Source organism: Urocampus carinirostris, chromosome 1, assembly GCF_059441175.1.
Source record: "Urocampus carinirostris isolate Australia breed hairy pipefish chromosome 1, RoL_Ucar_1.0, whole genome shotgun sequence".
Lineage (NCBI taxonomy): Eukaryota > Metazoa > Chordata > Actinopteri > Syngnathiformes > Syngnathidae > Urocampus > Urocampus carinirostris.
In genome coordinates this window covers 44,493,005-44,513,632 of record NC_142349.1, presented here as the reverse complement: position 1 = coordinate 44,513,632, position 20,628 = coordinate 44,493,005, and the positions used below count along the sequence as shown (strand labels likewise).

Sequence of the window (20,628 nt, the reverse complement as noted above, 5' to 3'; positions counted from 1 at the left end):
AAAATTTCAACTCTGTTACAGATGGTGTAGTAATAGTCTGTGGTTTGCAATCATCTGTGGTCTGTGCAGCCCTTTGAGACTCCTTGTGATTAAGGGCTATACAAGTAAACATGACTTGACTTGACTTAAGCACGTTACAACAATGCAAATAAGTATAGTTGCGAAGTTGTAGGGTTTGTAGTGCCACTTTGATCCAGCAGAGGGCGCCTTGGGAACATTTTTATAAAAGCATCTTACATTTTTTTCAAATTCTTTCTGAACATTGCATCATCACAAACAAAATTGGCAGGAAACGTTCAACCATTACAACATTAACGATTTTCAAAGGAACAGAAAGTGATGCAGATATACAGAGGAAAAAAACTTAAAATATATTAATAAAATATATAAAGTAAATGTCACGGTTGCCACGGTGCCCAATTGGCCCCGCCCATGGACACCAACTGAAACGCGTTGACAGATTGCTCCCTGACTACTTAAACGCTGTCTGTGAGTCACCTGGTGTCAAAGTATCTGCGAAACTCCTGCTAAACTCTGTTATGTTTTGCCAAGCCTGTGAATCCCCGTTTTTGCCTGTGTTTTTTGCTCTTGTCTTGCCAAGCCCTGTGAATCTCCATTTTTGCCTGTGTTTTGCTCCTGTTTTGTTCTCGCCCCGTTCTGTTTGATTTTGCCCACTTCCTCGTTCCGATCAATCTACTTCCGTGACCAACGATCCCCGGATAGAGTGTGCACTCATTTCTCTTCTCCCCAATAAACTGTGAGTAACGTTACACGATTGGGTTCTGCTTCCTGTTTCCTGTCCTGGTCCTGACAGTAAAGCCTTGCAGCTGGCTGGTAACCAGTTCAGGCTGTCTTCTGCCCACTGCCCAAAAATGGCTGGGATGGGCTCCAGCACCACCTAGTGAGGATAAGCGGTGCAGAAATGGAAATAAATTAAAAAGAAAAATAATAATGATGACATGTCTAACTCAACACAAATGAGCTCAAGAGGTAGAGTTCTCGTCTGAGATCAAGAGATCGCAGGTTCGAACCCCGGTTCCTCTGTGTTACATGTCGAAGTGTCCTTGGGTAAGACTCTGAACCCCTAATGCCCCCAATAAGCAGGTTGGCGCCTTGCATGGCTGCACGGCCACGACTGGTGTGTGAGTGTGTGTGAATGGGTAAATGTGAAGCACATTGTAAAGCGCTTTGGGAAGTCTTCATTAACTTGAAAAGCGCTATATAAATGCAGATCCTTTCATTTCATTTCATATTTTTTGCTAGGTAAATATGGTGCCACACCATCCATCCATCATCTGCATTTTTTTGTTTTACTGACGGTGCTACATTTCAGGCTGAACCTGAACTGGAGCTTTGAGATGGTACGTTTGAATTAAAAATGAATAGTGCCTCTTAACAATAGTGCAATGAAAATAGCTGCAATAGCGTTTAGCAACAACAAAATACGCAAACAAGTCACAAGGTTTACATTTTCAATTTTGTGCAATTGACATTAAACAGCCCAAAAAGAAGCTGTCTCTGAGCCTGTTTGTCCTTGTTTTAAGGTACCAACAGGTCAAAGAGCTTGTGGTTGAGTTAGGAAGAGTCCTTTTAACTGTTGTTGACGTTGCTGCAGTATTGTAAGCTGGCAATGTCGTCTAGACCGGCCAAAGAGCAGCCAATGATCTTCTGGGGGGTCATGACTACTGTCTGTATACTTTCCAGTCCGATGCTTTGCTCCCAGCATACCAAATGGTGAAACCGAACGTCAGAATGCTCTCCATTGTGGCTTTGTAGAAGGACACCAGGAGCTTCTGTTCCTGGTTGTTCCTCCTGAGAACCCTCAAGAAGTATAGTCGCTGCTGGGCCTTCCCCATCACAGCCCAAGTGTTGGCAGACGAGTAAAGGTCATCAGCAATGTGCATGCCCAGGAGTTTAAAGGAGTGGATTAAGTGTTGACACAACACTGTTTTAATGTCCAAATGCTGATGTGGTTAGGACGTCTGCTGGACAACAAGTTCTGCAGGAAGCCCTCGAGTAGCCCAGGACTTGCTGTAGGTGTCTGTATTGCTTGGGAATGTTTAAGGATTGCCCCAAAAGTTCCAAACTAAGTGGCTAAGGAGAGCTGGGTCTGGGTTGCTCTGTTAACTGACGTTCATTGATTGTATTGGTTTTGTTCCAACTAGGGTTGCAAAATTCCCAGAATTTTCAATTTAGGGAAATTTTCCTGTGAGTTTTCCGGAATTTGGGGAAATATTGGGAATATTCAGGACATATTGTTTTGTCTTTTGTTTTATTAATAGCAATTGCAAATAAAGTCTTGATTTATAATACACATAAGTCTAAAAGCTGCAATGCTGACAGTATAAGAATTGGCAGAATGAACAAAAAAAACTGAAAAAATAAATTTTTGTGAAATATAATGTTTATTTGAAAATTCCCAACAAATAATTAGGTCTAACCGTCTAACTTTGCTAAAATTGCCTCAAATCTACCATAATCATCGCTTATATAACTTGCTGAACAAACAATAAATTATGAAATTTTGACCTAATAAAAGACTTAAGAACTGTAGTAGCTTAATTATCAGGTCCAGAACACTTATTAGTAACTAGTTCATCATTTCCATGTCTGACGTTTCATCCTCATCGTCTGTATCATAGGCTTCATTTATGTGTGATTCCTCTTCGTGATCTAGGGCTATACAAATAAAGATGACTTGACTTGACTTGACTCAAGGAGACTAGTCTTATCAGAGCTGGCTTCAAACAGTCCAAGATTAGCCCTTACAGAAACCAGCATCTGTATTCTCTCATTCGTTAGTCTGTTGCGTGTTTTGGTGTGGATATTGCCAAATAAAGACCAGTTCTCTAGATGAGCTCTTTGTTTTGTTGCATTTTTTGTACATTTTTGATCACAGTATTTGCAGATTGAAAACTGCTTGTTGTCTTCATTGACTACGGTAAAATGTTGAAACACATCTGATTTTTGACGAGGCATGTCTGGACCTGAAATGTAAAATGTTATTTCTGTTAATGCACCACTCAATGCATTATAAACAATGTGCTGTGGAAATATAAAAGCTACAATACTGTATTGCAGTGATTAACAAAGCTAAGTAACAAAATTAACATACCTTAGAAAATGCCCGTACCCAACTGGCAATGATCAAATGAGCCGCTGAAACACAACTGACACAAGACCTTGCGAAATCACTGTGATCTTGGCAGGATGACATCAGCTTCAAATTGGGTCAGATTAAAATAGACTTTGAGAGGCTGATTTCAGCAGTAAAATAAACAACTAATTGATTTCATAAATTCATTGTGAAATTGTGAATCAAAATATAAAATATCGTTAAAAAGAATTTGTCAAATAAAAATCCCAATATTTCCAAAATTTCCGAGCTGTTGAAAGTTTCCGAAAATTACCTGGTAAATTTCCAATATTTCCGGAAACTTTCCAAGCCTTTGCAACCCTAGTTCCAACCCCCAAAAGAATTACATTTCTGCCATTTTGTCAGGTTCTGGCACGCCACCTTCACCAGGGAGTGTTGAACAAGGCACAGGTGAGCCCAGTCTCCCCACATCTTATGTTGGTCACCCTGATCCTTTATACATTCTGTCACCATGTCAGGTTGGGATTTTGTTTATGGTTTGGACACTTTGCTAGTTGCTTTAGGACCTGGTTGGTGTAACTTGTTCCTGTTTGTTGAGAACACCTGCATTTAGGTCCACCTCCGCAAACGTGACACATTCAAAAATTCCCTTTTTGGCTCGGAAGAGTCAAATCTCTAATTCCCTGTACGCTAATATTCTACTTTTGAAACTACAAGGAGGATCGATTGGGTTGGTGTTGTTCTTGAAAAAAGACGTTTCTAGCCCTCCAAAATTCCAGATCAAAGCTGTAAAAAATCAGATTCAATGTTAATAAGGCTGTACTGTGTTTTTTGTCAAGGCATCGAGTCAAAACATAACTTTCTGGACTTTTTATGTTTTCAATCCGACTTCTGTCTTGATGATCACTGCCATGGCTAGCGCTGATTCTCAGGTGAAGACACGAGGCGTGGGCACGATGGTGTCGAGGATGGCGATGCGGCGGGGATCCCACACACAGTCTTCCTCTAATCCGCTGGGCACCATCCCGCATTGCGGGGGCACCCAAGCCGTGTCGAAGACTGGGCCGTGACGGGCGTTGTGCCATGTTTTCTGCCGCGGGTGCCCTTGGTAGGTGATGGCAATCACGCGGCCCACGTCCACCGCCACTTTTAGAACCACCTTGCAAAAAAGACATGACTCAAAGTTCTTTACCCGTCAAATTATACATTTGTCCCTTTAAGCGCCAATCCAGATCTTCTCAGTCAGTGCTGGCAGACGACGTCGTCATAGATTTCTAATATTGTCGAGGGAGCAAACTCCATACCCCAAAAAACAGCTTTGAGAGGGATTACCACCCGGAGGCTGTAGACACACTACAGGAAAACCGTGAACAGTACTAAATGTCTAGCATACGTTTTTCAGGTGTTTTGTGGCCATGCTACATATAAGAAAAACTGAATTTAATGTGGGAGGGGAAAGAACAAAGAAAGACGATGAAAGAATAGTTTGTGTTCCCCCTGAGATCCGATCTGCAACCTCAGTGGAAATGTTTAAATCTAAACTTAAAACTCACTTCTACTCCATAGCATATGAATAACCTACTCTTCTCGTCGGCTGAAAAAATAGTCTGTGTAATATAGTGGAATAATCTGTGAAGCCCTTTGAGACTCTTCGTGATTTAGGGCTATACAAATAAAAATGACTTGACTTGAATTTGGTAAATAAAATAAACTTGTTTAAAAAATTATTTTTTGCTTTTTTTATATAGTCTGTCTTGCTGTAAGTAGATAGGTCTGCGTTGTCTTAGTGAGGTTTATCGCTTAATAAGGGGAATCGTAATTATTGTTTATAGGAGCAATTGGCTTACTTTCACGCCCACCCAACACTCACATAGCCTTCCACAACCCGTCCTCGTGATAGCATTTGCCGTGTGTTGTCTGTTGCAGAACACAATGCACAATAAAACCCAGCAAAGTATCAAAACCACGAAAAGTAAACCGCGAACGATCAAGGGATTATGGTACAGAAGTAATTTGTACATAAAAAAGTTCATTTTTGTTTAACAAATGCTTGAGCCTTTAAATTGGGTTTATTCTTTGGTTTCAATGAATAATCAAGTATTATTAGAAGGCAACCCTGATGAAAAATCAAGGGATTACTTTATTTGCATTTAAAAATGTGCGATGGCATAAAGTAAGGAACGGTTCGTTGTCAAACGGCTAGACTTAAAATATGCCTTTACTCAAAGCACATAAACTTTTATATTTATAAAAAACCGACAGAACCTTTTCTGAGTCATGATGGTGGAGTGGGTAGCGTCTGGCCTTCTGCAGGTCGCGGCTGAGGTAGACCCCGCGGCCCAGCATGCCGTCGGGCGACTGGCGGAAGCCGGACAACACGATGAGGTCGGCACACTGCCGGGTGGTGCCGTGGTACATGACGTATCGCCGGCCGTCCTCTGGCACGGCTGCCCCTAGGGGGTCAACGCCCTGGGGAAGCACAAAGTCGTTCTCGGCCCAATCGTACTGCATCCTCCTCCTCTTCCTCGCTTGAGCGCTGCATCACTGGATGAACAGCGAAACGTAAATTTTAAAAAAAAAAAATTATGTTATTTGAACCTGTGCGGATGCTGTTCCTGGACTTCAGTTCAGCATTCAACACCATCATCCCACAACACCTGGTAGACAAAATGAGACTCCTGGGTTTCAACACCCCCCTGCGGAACTGGGTGCTGGACTTCCTCACTGACAGACCCCAGTCAGTGCGGATTGGTCAGAACATCTCCGATGTCATCACCCTCAGAACGGGCTCCCCCCAAGGCTGTGTCCTGAGCCCCTTGCTGTTCACCCTGATGACACACGACTGCGTCCCTAGGTCCGCCACAAACCACATCGTGAAGTTTGCGGACGACACAACAGTGGTGGGCCTCATCAGGGACAACAACGACCTGGCCTACAGAGAGGAGGTGGAGCAGTTGGTGGGCTGGTGCAAGGACAACAGCCTGGTCCTGAATGTTGACAAAACTAAAGAGATCATTGTCGACTTCAGGAAAAACCAGCCCAACCATGCCCCACTTTTCATCAACAACAAGGCTGTGGAGGTTGTCAGCAGCATCAAGTTCCTAGGGGTGCACATCACAAACAAACTCACCTGGTCCGTGAACACTGCATCACTGGTTAAGAGGGCACAGCAGCGCCTGTACTTCCTGCGGAGGATGAGGAGAGCCCACCTGCCCCCACCCTCCCTCATCACATTCTACAGGGGCACCATAGAGAGTATCCTGACCAGCTGTATCTCTGTGTGGTGTGGAGGCTGCAGCGCTTCCGACTGGGGTAGTGTGAGGAGGGTGACGAGGACAGCAGAGAAAATCATCGGGACTTCTCTCCCCTCCATTCAGGACATTGGCCAGAAGCGCTGCCTATCCCAAGCTAAGAACATTATCAGGGACCCCTCTCACCCCCATCATGGACTGTTCACTCTGCTAGCCTCTGGGAAGAGGTACTGCAGTGTGCGGTGCAGGACCACCAGGTTCCACAATAGTTTTGTCCCCCTGGCCATTAGACTGTTAAATGGTCAATCAAACACATAGTAAATCTAACTGCTGCTAATCTGTACATCTGTTGGTTTTGTTTGACTTTTTGCACTACTGGCAGTTCTTTATAGCTAGCCACTCCTTGCACATCTGTTTCTCTGCACTATTGTACTTACAGCGTTATTGTTACAGTGTTATTGTTACTGTTTAGCTGACTTGTTTACCTGACTGCCCTTTTTGCACATCTGGTTAGCTGCTCCTCTTGCACTATTTGCGCTACTGTAAAATACTATACATAGCCATAATTATTTAGTATATTATTAGTACTCAATACTCCAACTCAATACAACATTTTATTTATATCTGTACATTCAAGGAAACTGTGCGGGTCAGATGTATCGACATTTCGTTCTGTATACACGTGTACTAGAATGACAATAAAGTAGATCTGAATCTGAATCTTTGTTTGCCTTTGGTGAGAATGGAAAGTTCTACTGGCTAACAACAGCCGAGATTCCTAAACACTCATGTGTCATAATGAATAATTTAATGTAATTTAAATGGGGGCCGCACAGGGGCTAAATGATTAGTGTGTTTGCGGGATAGTTCGGGGGTCATGGCTTCAAAACCAGCTACAAGCCTTCCTTAGGGGAGTTTGCATGTTCTCGACATCCTTGCTTAGGTTTCCTCCGGGCACTCCAGTGACCTCCCACATTCCAAAAACATGCATGTCAGGTTAATTGGCCGGTCCAAATTGTCCCTAGGTGTGAATGAGCGAGTGAGTTGTCTGTCTCTGTGTGCCCTGCGACTGGCTGGCAACCAGTTTAGGGTGTCCCCTGCCCACTGCCCAAAGCTGGATGGGCTCCAGCACCCTTGCAAACCTAGTCAGGATAAGTGGAGCAGAAAACGGATGGATAGATAGCTCCCTGTTATCGTTGGCGCTGCCAAAATCTTTCCTGTTTTGTTTGTTTCCAGTTAGCTGCAAAGTGTTTTCTTTGGCACGCTAGCCTGGTGTTTGCGTCGGTTTTGCTGCGTTTATTCCCGAACAGCTTTCCATCAATCGCCATGGCTGTTGTCGTTTTTCGCTGTTGGTTCCAGGCTAGCCTAGCTGCTCATTTAATGTTTTTAGCCGCCTTTTGTTGATCAATATCAGTTAGCCCCCCATTGGCAGCTTTTTTGCCAGTTAGCCCCTTTTAGGCTGCTAGCCCTTGCAACACAACACAATACTTAGGCAATCTCCACAAAATCCACCGAAAATTATCATACAAAACAACGTTGGGCTGGTGTTCCTCCGATGACATCACAGTTTACGATGACAAAGACATGACGTGCTGTTTTCAAAATGCATCATCTTGAAAAATAATTGGAATATTTGTGGAGTTCGTGCGAAAACCATGTACTGCTTCCACACATTTTGCATATTTAAGAATTTGAGATTACCTTTAACTACTGGCGGTAAGTTTAGTTGGATACAACGTAGTCGAAGAAATTCTTTTTTCAGGAGTATAACTAAAGTAAAGAAAAAATATGTTAATTGAATTTCTGTGAGATTAATACATGTTTCAAAAGAGTTGCACAAAGACAGTATCAACGTGGTCAAACTAACTTAAACCGTGCTATAACTTTTTACACTAACAACATTCCTGATCTTTTGGTATTTCTTTTAAAATCTCTCACCATTCCATATTTGCACTGCACATAATCAAATTGTACATTTGGTACAAAAGCTGTTCTGTATTCTGCATTTTAATTTTGACTACACAAAAATTGCTTTTAAAACCCGTACTTCAATTGTATTTGTAGCCTATTAGATATACATTTTAGGAATTAGTCTATCTTTAAGAAGCTACACATTTAATTGGCATAAAATTTAAATCTTTACCTGGATAATGAGTGAAACGGTGCACAACTTGTGATTTGTTTCGCTTAAATTGTGTTTTCTTTACGCGCATGATGTCAAAACCACGTGTCCGTTGACGTGAAGCGCGTGCGTGTGCATGCACTACCAAACAGACCCACTCTCATGAAATATAACTAATGTCGATTAATTGTGAACTCATACCCGCAGAAAACCTCAGATAGAAAACAAAATTTCAAAAGTGTAGGCTACTGTTCAGTGAAATAGCGTGTTCGATCTTTTATTTACCAGGTCGTGTTCTCAGTGGGTGCGTAAAATAAAGCCCAAATGTTTAATTTTCGACCACTTGATGGCGCGGTCGTCCAATATGAGCGATAGCCAGTGCCACAGCACACAGCAGGATGAGTCCATCATTGGGGCGACTACTAGGTAGGGATTGCATTCTGTAAAAGAAATACAAATTTATCGACCTGATTTTTTTAAAATCAAAATTGGTATTAAAGCTCATGTATTATTGCCTAGTATTCAAATAGATGTTTTGTTTTTCTTTACCATGAGGAGGCACTAAATATTACACACAATCCCCTTTCACAATATAGGGGGAAAAAAAGCATGTTCAAATGGTAACATCATTTTGTAGATGATGTCTGTAGGCAGCAACGCAGATAGGTGGTTAGCACGCAGCCCCACAGTGCGGAGGTTCAGGGTTAAAGTCCAGCTCTCGCAGCCCTCCCGTGCCTGTGCGGGTTTCCTATGAATAAGCAAGTTGTCCGCCTCTGTGTGCCAAGTGACTGACTGGCAACCAGTTAAGGACGTCCCGTGCCCACTGCCTGAAGAGAGCTCAGATGGGGTTCAGGACCCCCGCGAGGACAAGTGTTGCAGATATCTGTCGTATCAACTTCTGAAATTCAGAATTCGTCAATACAATGCATTTGATTTATATAACACAACGGTAAACTATGTTTTTTAATGTTTTGTATATACTGAAGGGTTACACAACCCAAAGGTTTTAAGGATTACAAAATACCAAATAGATTACTTTGACCATGCATGATTAGTCACATTGCTTGTCAGTTTTGATTTGTGCATAAAGCTTTCGAGAGTCAAGATCACAGTCTGTACATGTTTATTAAAAAAAGAAACAATTGCAGTACACACGAGTGTCAACATTCACATGAATCATATTTGGTGTTGAAATGTCAAAGAAATGGAACTAAGAGGGACAGCCGTTTTAGAGCATCAGCCCCACTGTGCAGAAATCCAGGGTTCAATTCCAACAACCAACCTCCCGAGTTTAGATGTTCTCCCCAATGGCTGTGTGCATTTTCTCCCACATTCCAAAGACAGGCATGTCAGGTTTATCGACAGGTCCAAAATGTACCTAGGTGTGTATGAGCAAGGGTATTAACGGTCTTTGTGTGCCCTGCAACTGGGTCTCAACCAGTTCAAGGGTGTCCCCTGCCCCTGCCCATGCCCAAAGATAGTTGGGGAGAATTCCAGCATTCCCTGGGACTCTACTGAGGATTAGCGGTGCAGACAATAGCTGGAAATGCAACAAATTCTCGACTAGACCAAAACTTCAATTTTGGGACAGCAAAAGCATAAATCCTTTGGGTAATTAGCATAGCACAAAATGCATATATTAGTGGAAATATCCCCAAGAAGATACACCATGTTTACAGCTCTTCACCCCACCCCCACAAAAATTCTAATGAGAACCTTCTATTCATTTTTCAACCGTCAACAAAAAAAAAAAAGTCACACATTTTTCTTAGGGTAAAAAGTCTTAGAAATTTTGATGATAAAAATAATCACTAAAATAAAAAAAAAAATTGTTCAATGTTATATATCTTTTAATGATGAACCTACAAGATTTGAGGCACTACAGGAGTTCCTTGGTACCAAGGAGTACTACTAAATACTAATGCTAAAGTATAAATCGACTAATTGGCTAGGTAGTAAAAGCACAAGATACAGTGTATTTAAAAAAAAAATTCCTACTTGAGATTATAATCCAGGAGTAACATACTCGAGCAATAGTTATGGTAATATAGTCATGGTAACATTTGATTTAATTCATGTGAATTCATCACTTAGCAAATATCATACTGACCTAAAAGTTATCCAAAGTGGTCAAGACCTGTAAAATGAGCGAATAAAACAGGAAACTATGGAAACAGTCGCGGTAGCGGTCAACGCCCGGCCTCGTGGCATTTCATGTGCAGCCTGAGGTTTGCCTTGCGGTAGAACGTCTTCCCGCACACCTCGCAGCCGTGTGGCTTCTCGCCCGTGTGCACGTCGCTGTGCTTCCTGAGGGAGGAGCGATCGCTAAAGCGGCGCCCGCACACCTCGCACTCGAACGGCTTCTCGCCCGTGTGTGTACGCATGTGGCGCATCATATTGTGTTGGCAGTTAAAGGCCTTCCCGCACACTTCGCATTCGAAGGGCTTCTCGCCCGTATGAACACGCATGTGCGTCTCTAGGTCGCGGCGACCGTCGAAGAGCTTGCCGCATACCTCGCAGGCTTTGCCATGGCTGTGCGTTGACAAGTGGGCCTTCATTTGCTCAGAGGTGTCGGCGTGGAAGCCGCAAACGCCGCAGTCGGACTGGTGGCAGGCCGAGTGGTTGACGAGCGCTACCAGCGAATGAAACATGCGGCCGCATACTACACAGATGACGCGGTTCTTCTTGGGTGCGCGCGCTTTGGCTTCCGCCGTCCCTTTCTGGTGCGTGAGCAGGTGGCGCATCCTTGCCGAGTGGTCGTTGAAAAGCTTCCCGCACTGGTCACAGGGGAAAGGCCGCTCACCCGTGTGGGTGCGCATGTGGCGCCGCATGTTGTGTTCACAATTGAAAGCTCTGCCGCAATCGCCGCACACGAAAGGCTTTTCGCCCGTGTGCACGCGCATGTGCATCTCCAGGTCCCGAGCGCCTTCGAAGCGCTTGTCGCAAACGTCACAGGTTTTTCCGATGTCGTGCGTTCGCAAATGCCCCGCCAGGTCGTCGGTGCGGACGCCGCAAACGCCGCAATCGGTGAGGTGTTCGGGCGAGTGGTTGACCAGAGCGATGACCGAGTGGAAGGCTCTGCCGCACACGGCGCACACCACGCGACCCTTGGCCGGCTTCCCGCTCGCTTGCTCGTCATTGGTCGATCCGTCCTCCGTGATCTCGTGGACCAACATGTGGCGCTTTCTTGTCGAGTGGTCGCTAAATTGCTGGCAACATACCTATGAGAAATCATTGAATAAAACCACGATTAACTCTTCAGTGCCATTGACAGCAAATGACTGCCTTGGGCAGTCGTCAGTTATTTACCACCAAGAACGGAATCTCTGCCCTGGCCATCTCTGCAGTAAAAATTGAGCTGGTCAGAATATGTAGCGACTAACTAGTTAGGTCTTTGAGAAGAAATTAACTTTAAAGTTGAAGACATTAGTGGCTTGAAAGTAAGAGAATGCCTAAAATCCACCTAATACAAGAAGGATGCCCCTTAAAAAATAGTTTCCCCAAGTAGAAACCTTTAGGAGTCTCTAACGTGGTGGCCATTGGCACCAGGATGCCCACTAAGGACAGTTGAGGTTCCTGCAGGCGGATATGTTCTGAAAACAGCTCATCAGGACTGGCTCATTGTTATTTTCTAGTAAAATATTATATTAGTGGGTGACTGAGTCTTTTTAACCCTACTTCACATAATTAACCTAGTAATAACATAGTAATAACAAGTTTAAAAAGTCCAGCATGAAAATGGGCCTGTAGTTAAAAGGTGAAAAGGGTGTCGAGGACATATGTTCCATTACACTGTACAATCAACCCAAATATTGTTGTATACCATCTTGGCGTCAAGTTGCTTGCATGAAAACGGGAATAATCTTTGGCATTGAATGTGTAAACTCATACCAGTCAACCTGTACGGTTTTGCCGTACAAAGTACGTTTATTATGCATTTTAAGACATGCACGACGTACGGAAAAACGCAAATTTGTCAATATTGGGTACCATCCGGTATATACTATCACGAAACAGCAAATCAATCAAGTAAAACGCGTTCGCCGCGGAAGCTTCTGACTTGGTATCGTTTTTTTCGTTGCAAACGAAGCGAGCGGTTAGATGTAGTGAAAGGAAGTCAGTCTCTTTTTAGAGAACTGGGTTTTTCGTCTCAACTCATTAAGGAGAGCCGGCTCCCAAGCTTTGATGCATTATATTACAAATAATCATGTTGTGTAAAGAAGTTAAGAAAAAAAGGAAGTAGAAAATGAAAAAAAAGACAGGTTTGTGGTTATCCCTTTAATCAGTATATTACCAACCTTAATTTAATGCAGAAAATGAATTCATAATTTGAATAAGAAACTGTATTATTCTACTTAATTATATTTGCATGTATTTTACCCTTCTACAGTGAACGTCCAAGCTACTTAATTTTTTAACTTTTCTTTATAATAAACCTCATTCATGTCGAGCAACTCAGGATCTCACAACAAAATGTTAATTAACAATATATATGATATATCGAAACACATGTACAATATAACATGTTAAACTACAAAAATAAACACGTTTGAAAAAAAAAAAAATGGTGTAAGATTATTTTGTAAGGGAAAATACGACAGTTTGTAAGGGCATGGAGCCGTGGAGGTTGACAGGTATGTAAACTGGTTTATTTTAACAGTGGAGTGGATGCAGTTTTACACCCGAACCAGGTCACCAACACTATACGAACTCAATAATGCCCTCCAGCGGCCAGTAAGAGCATTTGGTTTGTATTAAAAAATATTATAACTTTTTTTTTTTAAATGAATGAGTATGGATAGGTCTGATGCTACTGAACATTGAAGGACAGGAATGAGAAAAATATTTAAAAATGGCATTTGATTTTCTTAGTGTCACCAAAGAAAATGTACGCCAAATAATGTATTTGCATTTTTAAGACTTTTCAAAAGACTTTTAATACCAATTAAGGACTTAGTATTAGAAGAATGAATTCAATGCCTCTTAAGACTTTTCAAGGATCCGCTGGAGCCCTGTAAAAAACATGTCTTGTTGTAAATACATGAGAATGAAGCTATACATACGTGGCAGGCGTACGGTTTCTCTCCCGTGTGCCGGCGCATGTGTCTGTTGAGGTTGTGCTGGCAGTTGAAGGCCTTCCCGCAGTGCTCGCATGTGAACGGCTTCTCGCCCGTGTGCACGCGCTCGTGCATCTCCAGAGCGTTGGCCGTGCCGAAGCACTTGCCGCACACGCCACACACGTGACCCTTCATGTGCGTCCTGACATGATCCTCAAAGCTTTCTTCCGAGTCAAAGCTCTGACCGCACACACTGCACACGTCCTTGGGGTGCGCCTCGCTGTGATTGACCAGCGAGATCATAGCATGGAAACTCTTTCCGCAAACTTTGCAGCTGAAAGCCGACTTGGCCTTCCGTAAAGTTTTCTTCTTTGGCTCGTCGCCTTCACTGGTCTGTGAATCTTCATTGCTGTCCTTCAGAAGTAAAGCAAAAATTGTATGTTCTTTTCGTAAACACTTTATTCATAAGTCTCTCCATGAAAAAAAAATATATCTACCGCAAGGAAATAATTATATGATAAACTATTGTCTTTTTCCAAATAGACCCAGTTGCATTCTGGCAGATGATGTGATAAAATATATCATAAAGTCCATGTTGAGTCTTTTAACCCAGAAAACATGAGAAGCTGAAAATTTGTTAGGATAGGTGAACTCCTTAAAGCATTTCATTTGAAAGATATCTAAAAGTTTGGCCCAAGCAATGCAATTAGGTCTTTCATGCTTTCCAGAGCTCATTACAAATCAAATGCAAGACTTGGAAATTAATTTTTAATATTATGTAAAGTTTCATTGAGCGCATAAATGACCCATTTCAGCTCATAAGATTCACAAAAAATAAATAAATAAACATGTGACTTTTGTTGTTGCCAGTACTGATTTCTTCATGTGGAATCTTTCGGTATTTATCTTTTGAAGAATGTCGTTTTATTTTGAAATTATTTTCATTCATAAAATCATTATGGCAAACTTTTCAAATTGTGAGCCGAATTTGGTTGAATACATTTGACAGAGAACTGACCCGGAGGAAAAAAGAATGTGGGGACACTGAGTACAACAGTGGAACCCTCTCAAAAAGAAAAAAAGCTTTAAAAAAAAAAAAAAAAAAATCAGTAGTACCATCTTAACCATATATCCATTTATTTTTACCAGTTTTGTGGGCCATATTAAAAAACTGAGGAGTTCGTAAGCTGCCGTAGGGTGCAGTTTGCATACCACAGTATTATGGCGAGTGGATTAATAGGTACAGCATTTTAATGTCCATTGGACCATATTTTAATAAATGTATAAAAAGAAGTTTCTCTGTTCCTTTCCTAACCTGTTCTTGCTGATTCAAGCCCGGAGGGACCCAATCACCATCGCCGTTGTTGTCGTCTTCATCACACACCACTTGTTCATGTGCCACCTTCTCATCATCTTCATCGTCATCATCATCATTCTCCTCCTCATTGTCTTCCTGGCACGTAATGGCCACCTCCTCGGGCTGTGTGCCACTCACACAATTGTCTCCTTTCGCTTTCTGCAATCACAGTTATAATCATTTAGTCCGCATCATACACCATTTTACTAGAAGAGATATAATAATATTCAAATGTCACAATGAAGTAAACATCACAATATGAACACCTGGCAAAATTAATATGCAAAGCTGGGACTCAAGTAAAAAACATCCATCCATCCTTTATCTAAACCGCTTATCCTCAAGTAGGGTCGCGGGTAAGTAGAACACAAACCAGTGTATAAACACATTTTTCATGGCCAAATTCAAGCACTTTTTAAAGACTTTCAAAGCCATTTCTCAAGTACCATTAAATGAGGAGATAAATTTCTTTTAAGATAAATTTCTCCCCATATATCTGTCGAGTAAAAATGTAGCTTACATTTTAGGTTGCAGGAAGTTTTTACCACTTCAATGTACGACTGGAAAGCTACCTTAATTTCCTGCATGACCCATAATAAATAAATATTTGAGGCTTAATCCTTGCACCAATACCAATTGCATAATGCCCGGTTAAGGTGTAGCATGCACCTGTCCTCTTGGGCTCGGCCCGCAAGCTGTGATGATACTTCATAGGACCATCCCATACGAATAAATGTTTCATGCCGTTAATCACGTGGGAAGGAATGCTATCGAAAAGTGAAGACACCAGAGAGTAGTGTCAGTGTCATTTTAAAGCAGACTTGTTGAGAAACATGGCAACAATTTCAAGCATTGACACTTTGTCTAAAAATCCAATTACTTTTCAAACCTTTAAAACATTAAATTCAAGCATTAAGGATTTCGAGCACCCAGACGACCCATGACAACCCCCCCAAAAACAACTATTTCTAACTGCATAAAAACTCACATTACAATAAAAAATAAATAAGCTTAATCATGCCATGTCAGGTTAGTGTCAAACTACAATATTGACTTAATAGTACAAACTGTTATGGTCTATGTACAATAGTTAAAAATGTATTGGGCTGGTACATGTTCTTTGGAGCCAAAGTTTTGAATATTTGCTAGATGCCCTAATTAATGGCTATGGTAACCACAGTAGCCTCAAAATTCCTGGAAATTGAACTGCAGATTAATGACAAGAGGATGCCATAACTGCAAAGAGAAATCATAGCCACATGAGAAACCTTACCTGTTCAGGGGCAGTGGGATCCTGCTCAAGGGGCTCTATCCAGTTGCGATCTGACAGTAGAACAAATCATTATTAAACTAGGTTCATACTTTGTTCAGTATTTTTCTAATGAAATGATTAAATATTAATTACATTCAGCCAAGTAATCTGTTATTTTTTTGCTATATTTTTTTAACTGTATGCAATGTAATCTTAAAGGGACGCTGTAATATTTGACCACTAGATAGCACTGTATTGTGAAGTGCAGGGGTCGCCAACCCCGTGCCCGCGTGCTCACAGACGCCAGCGGCGGCAATCTCATGTGCCCGCTCTAAAATTAGAACCAATCCCGAACTGTCAATGCCTAAAACATTATCAAATTGTTGTGCGATTGTTTAAAAAAAAAATGCATTTATAGTGGTGTGAATAAAAAACAAAGTTTAAAAAATATATTAAAACCTAAGAAAACCCTCAAAAATATCAATGTAGCAGAGTTTAATAATCAGAACTCTGACGTAACATGGGTCGAGGTGAGTGTGCACGTCAATTGCAGCCTCGATCTTGAGCGTCGCGAAGGAGTCAAAAACGATTTCTACATACTTAACCATGGCGTGGAAAAAAATGAAAGTTTACATTTCGTAATGAATGGGAGGATTTTTTTTTTTAATTCGTGTGAAAGAAAACGGTCTTTTTTTCGGCGCGATTGTGACTGCGGCAAATCGGCACAACGTGTAGGGCTACTTCAGCACTTGTCACAAAACCATAATTACCCGCGAGGCAACACACCACGAACAGAAAAGGCTGGCGAAATAAAGGCAACTTCAGAATTCTTTTTGACAAGGCTGGTATTAAAAAAACAACAACCTCTCAAAAAGCAACCGAAGCCTTTTAGTGCCACACAATTTTCAGTTCTGTGCCATGGCAGATGAGAGTTAAAATATTGAAAAGTTGTTAAAAATGTGTAACTAAGTTTAAAAGATATGTTTTGTTTTAATGGCTGGATATTTAGTGATTGCAAGAAATGTGATATTTTATTTTTATTTAATTGAAAGTTTTGATCTTACAAAATGTATCATTTGTAGAATAGAATATACCTTTATTGTCATTGTTACAAAATGGGTTAACATATTGTGACAACGAAATTGGGCATGACACTCCAGTTTTACACATTCACAGTGAGGTATGAGCCAAGAAGTTAAAGGAACAGAGAAGATAAGGTTATAAAACAAGGGGGATAAGGCTATAGTTATAATTTACATGGTATTTACACAAGAAATGTCGGCATGTGGGATGTTACATACAGTGTTGTCGTGATACCGTTGGTATCGTAAGGGTTGTGCAATATTGCATTTGGTGCAAAGTCATCATAGTGCAAAAAATAGTCAGCATGGTGCAGAGTTCATTAAACTGATGATAAGAGTCTTGAAAAAATTAACGTCATTTCCTGCAAAATTGTTGTTAATGTTGTCTTTTTTGTTTCATTTTCAGCATTTGTAATTGAAACAATTGGAAAGGTAAAAAATAAAATATTACATGTTTATCTGTTTCCTACCTGGTTGAATATTTCTGAATAATTATTCATCATTAAAAAACAGTTCTTGCTGAAAATATCAGTAAGATAGAAAATTAAAGTAATTAGCTAACGAAATTAAAATTCTTGTTTTGGAAGTACGTTATCAAGGTGCCCTTTAAGTTGCTCTCTGCTTCAAAAAGGTTAGAGACCCCTGGTGTAGTGCAACCAAAAAAAAAACAAAAAAATTGCTACTAACATGGGAGAATACAAACTACAAAAACTCAGTCAATTTTTCCTTCATATTTATTTGCCCAGCCTTTCACAAGCTTTTTGTATTTAAAGGGTAGCAAGATGGCAGACAATCATTGCAATATGTATTCTGTGTAGCACTATTTAGTTATTCTATACAACACGCTACAGTGGGCATTTGCACGTCACAATGGGTATTTGTATATTGTATTCTTTTTGCTTTATTATTGTATTGTTCTCAGCTCAGGGATGCTGCTGGAAATGTGAATTTCCCTTTGGGGATGAATAAAATATCTATCTATCTAGCAGTCCCTCTAGGTGAGCCGCATGTTATGTACAATGGGTACACATTTCTCACCCTGCGTCTATTAAAAATGAGTGTATGCTTTTGTGAAACCTCATGTGTTTATTTCTTAAGTTTCAAATCAATATTTTCAAATGACATTTTTCAACCACTAGGAGTCACTAAATATACACAATGACCCTTTAAACAGCTTCATCAAACACGTCAAGTAATACAATATTTTCCCCTTGTACTACTTGATGAGCAGAGGATTATTATATAAAAACACTGCTCTGTACTGTAGTTAGTGTCAACTTGAAAACATGAAACTACCAGAGGTAAGATCCCAAACCCGAGCCGACCCAAAATTCAAGCAAAATTGGTTCAGACATATAGAGGTGGACGTTTTGTTCCTACCTATCATACGTGGCTTTATAAATGATGTTATTTTCGGTTGAAAGCAGTGAGATTGTAAGATTTGTTTTTATTTAGTCTTACTTGACTCATTCACAGCTTAAAAATAGTGCTTTCTCACTAAACCTTTAACACTGGCTTGTCATTATGTGGTAGCCATTTCTTGTGGTGTTTGTTGACTATGGCATACCTGTACAAAGTACGTTTTTTATGCATTTTAAGAAGAGTACGGCGTACAAGGAAATCTGTACGGAAAAATGCAAATTTGTCAATGATGGGTACCATCCGGTATACACCGACTATCACAAAACGGCAAATCAAATCAAGCCTCTTTCTCGGTATGGTTTTTTTCTGTTGCAAACGAAGCGAGCGAATTGATGCTACTGTGCGCATGCGTCCGCCACCTGGGGATTTCCGATCATGCATCATTCAGAAAAAAAATATGGTGTACGATTTTGTACGGGAAAATAGGACAGTTTGTACGGGCATGAAGCCGTGGAGGTTGACAGGTATGCTACGATAATCACGCAATGTATATATGCATGCACGGCAACCCTTGTTTTAGATTGTCAGTAAAAGTTCTGTGACATAATTCTAAGCTTTGGTTTTGCTGCTTTTACTTGATTATCAATACAATAAAATTGCTATCAGATCAGAATACAATAAGAAGTTGCAACAGGGTAGGACATTTAAGCGGAACACTGGGTTTGGCCTAAAATGTCAATCATTACATTCTGGTCTGATTTCTCTCTTGCTGCCTTATTTAAGAAAATTATCCACCCGCCAGTGGCCTTTTTTCTGTATCTGCTTCAATCTTGTAAAGTGCCAGGCCATATGCCTAAAAGGTGATGTCCGAAACTTCGTAATATTGCACTTGCTGGCGCCATCTTCTGGCAGAAATCATCATTATTGTTGCACGTGCAAGTATGTGTAATTCAGTCGAGTAAATAGACTGCTGGGCGCGGGCTCGATTTTTTTAGGCCCGATCTTACCTCTGGAAACTACCGGTCGTCTTTTTGTCCCGCAATGTACATGACTCAACTGCGCCATCTTTCATCCAGAAAGAAGCAGTGCAAGATAAAAGTGCTCGAATGAAGTTACAGTTGAGTCGCTAAAAAAACAATTCCAGTAGTTTAATGACACGGAATTTGAAACGACGGGAGAAGCCAAAGCAACCTTTTTGTTGTAGGAGCCTTTGGTGGCGCTCAAGCTCCAATCTGGAGCGAAGCAGCTCGTCCTCGAGGCCGACGATGGTTCCTTTGAAAACCTGAAAAATTTCTTCGGCAGCCACGCGTAGACGCTCGTTGACGGCCGCCTGGAGCCGCTGGAAACTCGACATGATGTTAGAGAACACTCGGACGGCGTCGACTACGGAAAAGAACAATGGGAAAGGCTGCTTTATACGCCCAAATATTGATTGTTAATAAGAAGTCACTTCCGTTTTGCTCTTCTTCGTTTACTACAAATCAGTATCCCTGCTTACCCAGTACCTGGGTGCTGACACTAGAAGGAAGTCTATGAAACTACACGCCATTAAGTCCATTAAGTTCAGTCAAAAGGAGAGCATTTAGAATTAAACACTTGGAAGCTCAAATTTGTGCAAACAAATAGATGTTCAAAAGGGCGTTGTGTTGTGACTTTTATGCTATTACGCTTGGGTATCAACCAGATACTTTACACAAAACATACGATGCACATCATTTAAATGTATTGATCCTTTTGTTGCCCATCCCTCTTCAGACCAACATATGCTTCCACCCGGTCTTGAACCGGGAACATTTCCCCTGTTAGATGAAAATGCTAACCCCGCACTACGGAAATGTGCTTTAACTTGGGAAGGATGGGCTCAGCCAGGCTGTACTTATCTAAGACACATGACAGAAAATGGTGCCCCTACGGCTCTAGTGGTAAAGGCATCCAATGATGAGTCAAACTTGTATGCGAAGTAAAAAAAATGTTCAGTGTTTACACCTTTACACCAGTTGGTGACGCCAAAGCCTAAATAATATTTTGAAATAAATGAAAAACTACAT

At 41.2% G+C, this 20,628-nt stretch overlaps 2 protein-coding genes across 6 annotated transcripts; both read right to left on the bottom strand.

Annotated features, from left to right (window-relative positions):
• Positions 1-1,458: 1,458 nt before the first annotated feature.
• LOC148374792 (uncharacterized) lies at positions 1,459-8,541 on the bottom strand. 4 transcript variants are annotated; one of them, XR_015850993.1, is made up of 5 exons: positions 8,492-8,529; positions 8,050-8,118; positions 5,363-5,641; positions 3,116-4,256; positions 1,459-2,987 (listed from the first exon to the last, which is right to left on the bottom strand). XR_015850993.1 is itself a non-coding variant. In XM_088341014.1 (4 exons), exons 3-4 carry the CDS (start codon positions 5,606-5,608, stop codon positions 4,026-4,028), a joined length of 477 nt encoding a protein of 158 aa, XP_088197140.1. In that variant the 5' UTR covers positions 5,609-5,641; positions 8,050-8,118; positions 8,492-8,529; the 3' UTR covers positions 1,459-4,025. The 4 variants fall into 4 exon arrangements, 2 of the variants coding, with proteins under 2 accessions (XP_088197140.1, XP_088197156.1); XR_015850992.1 differs by having other exon boundaries at positions 1,459-3,883; positions 3,957-4,256; XM_088341014.1 differs by having other exon boundaries at positions 1,459-4,256.
• Positions 8,542-9,576: 1,035 nt separating this feature from the next.
• On the bottom strand, positions 9,577-20,079 carry LOC148374791 (uncharacterized). Of its 2 annotated transcripts, XM_088340986.1 has the most exons (6): positions 19,772-19,920; positions 19,588-19,706; positions 16,158-16,207; positions 14,843-15,043; positions 13,534-13,941; positions 9,577-11,691 (listed from the first exon to the last, which is right to left on the bottom strand). In XM_088340986.1, the coding sequence occupies exons 2-6, from the start codon at positions 19,643-19,645 to the stop codon at positions 10,660-10,662; spliced, it is 1,749 nt and encodes a 582-aa protein (XP_088197112.1). In that variant the 5' UTR covers positions 19,646-19,706; positions 19,772-19,920; the 3' UTR covers positions 9,577-10,659. The 2 variants fall into 2 exon arrangements, with proteins under 2 accessions (XP_088197112.1, XP_088197103.1); XM_088340977.1 differs by lacking the exon at positions 19,588-19,706 and having other exon boundaries at positions 19,772-20,079.
• Between the last annotated feature and the right edge of the window lie 549 nt (positions 20,080-20,628).

Coding starts and splice junctions, on each gene's coding strand:
- LOC148374792 (XM_088341030.1), bottom strand. CDS start 5,608: ATGCAGTACGATTGGGCCGAGAACGACTTTGTGCTTCCCCAGGGCGTT. Junction 4,257..5,362: donor ACCATCATGACTCAGAAAAG/GTTCTGTCGGTT, acceptor CTTTTTTGCAAG/GTGGTTCTAAAAGTGGCGGT.
- LOC148374791 (XM_088340977.1), bottom strand. CDS start 19,934: ATGTCGAGTTTCCAGCGGCTCCAGGCGGCCGTCAACGAGCGTCTACGC. Junction 16,208..19,771: donor AAGGCTCCTACAACAAAAAG/GTTGCTTTGGCT, acceptor TTCTACTGTCAG/ATCGCAACTGGATAGAGCCC. Junction 15,044..16,157: donor ATCCCACTGCCCCTGAACAG/GTAAGGTTTCTC, acceptor CTGTGATTGCAG/AAAGCGAAAGGAGACAATTG.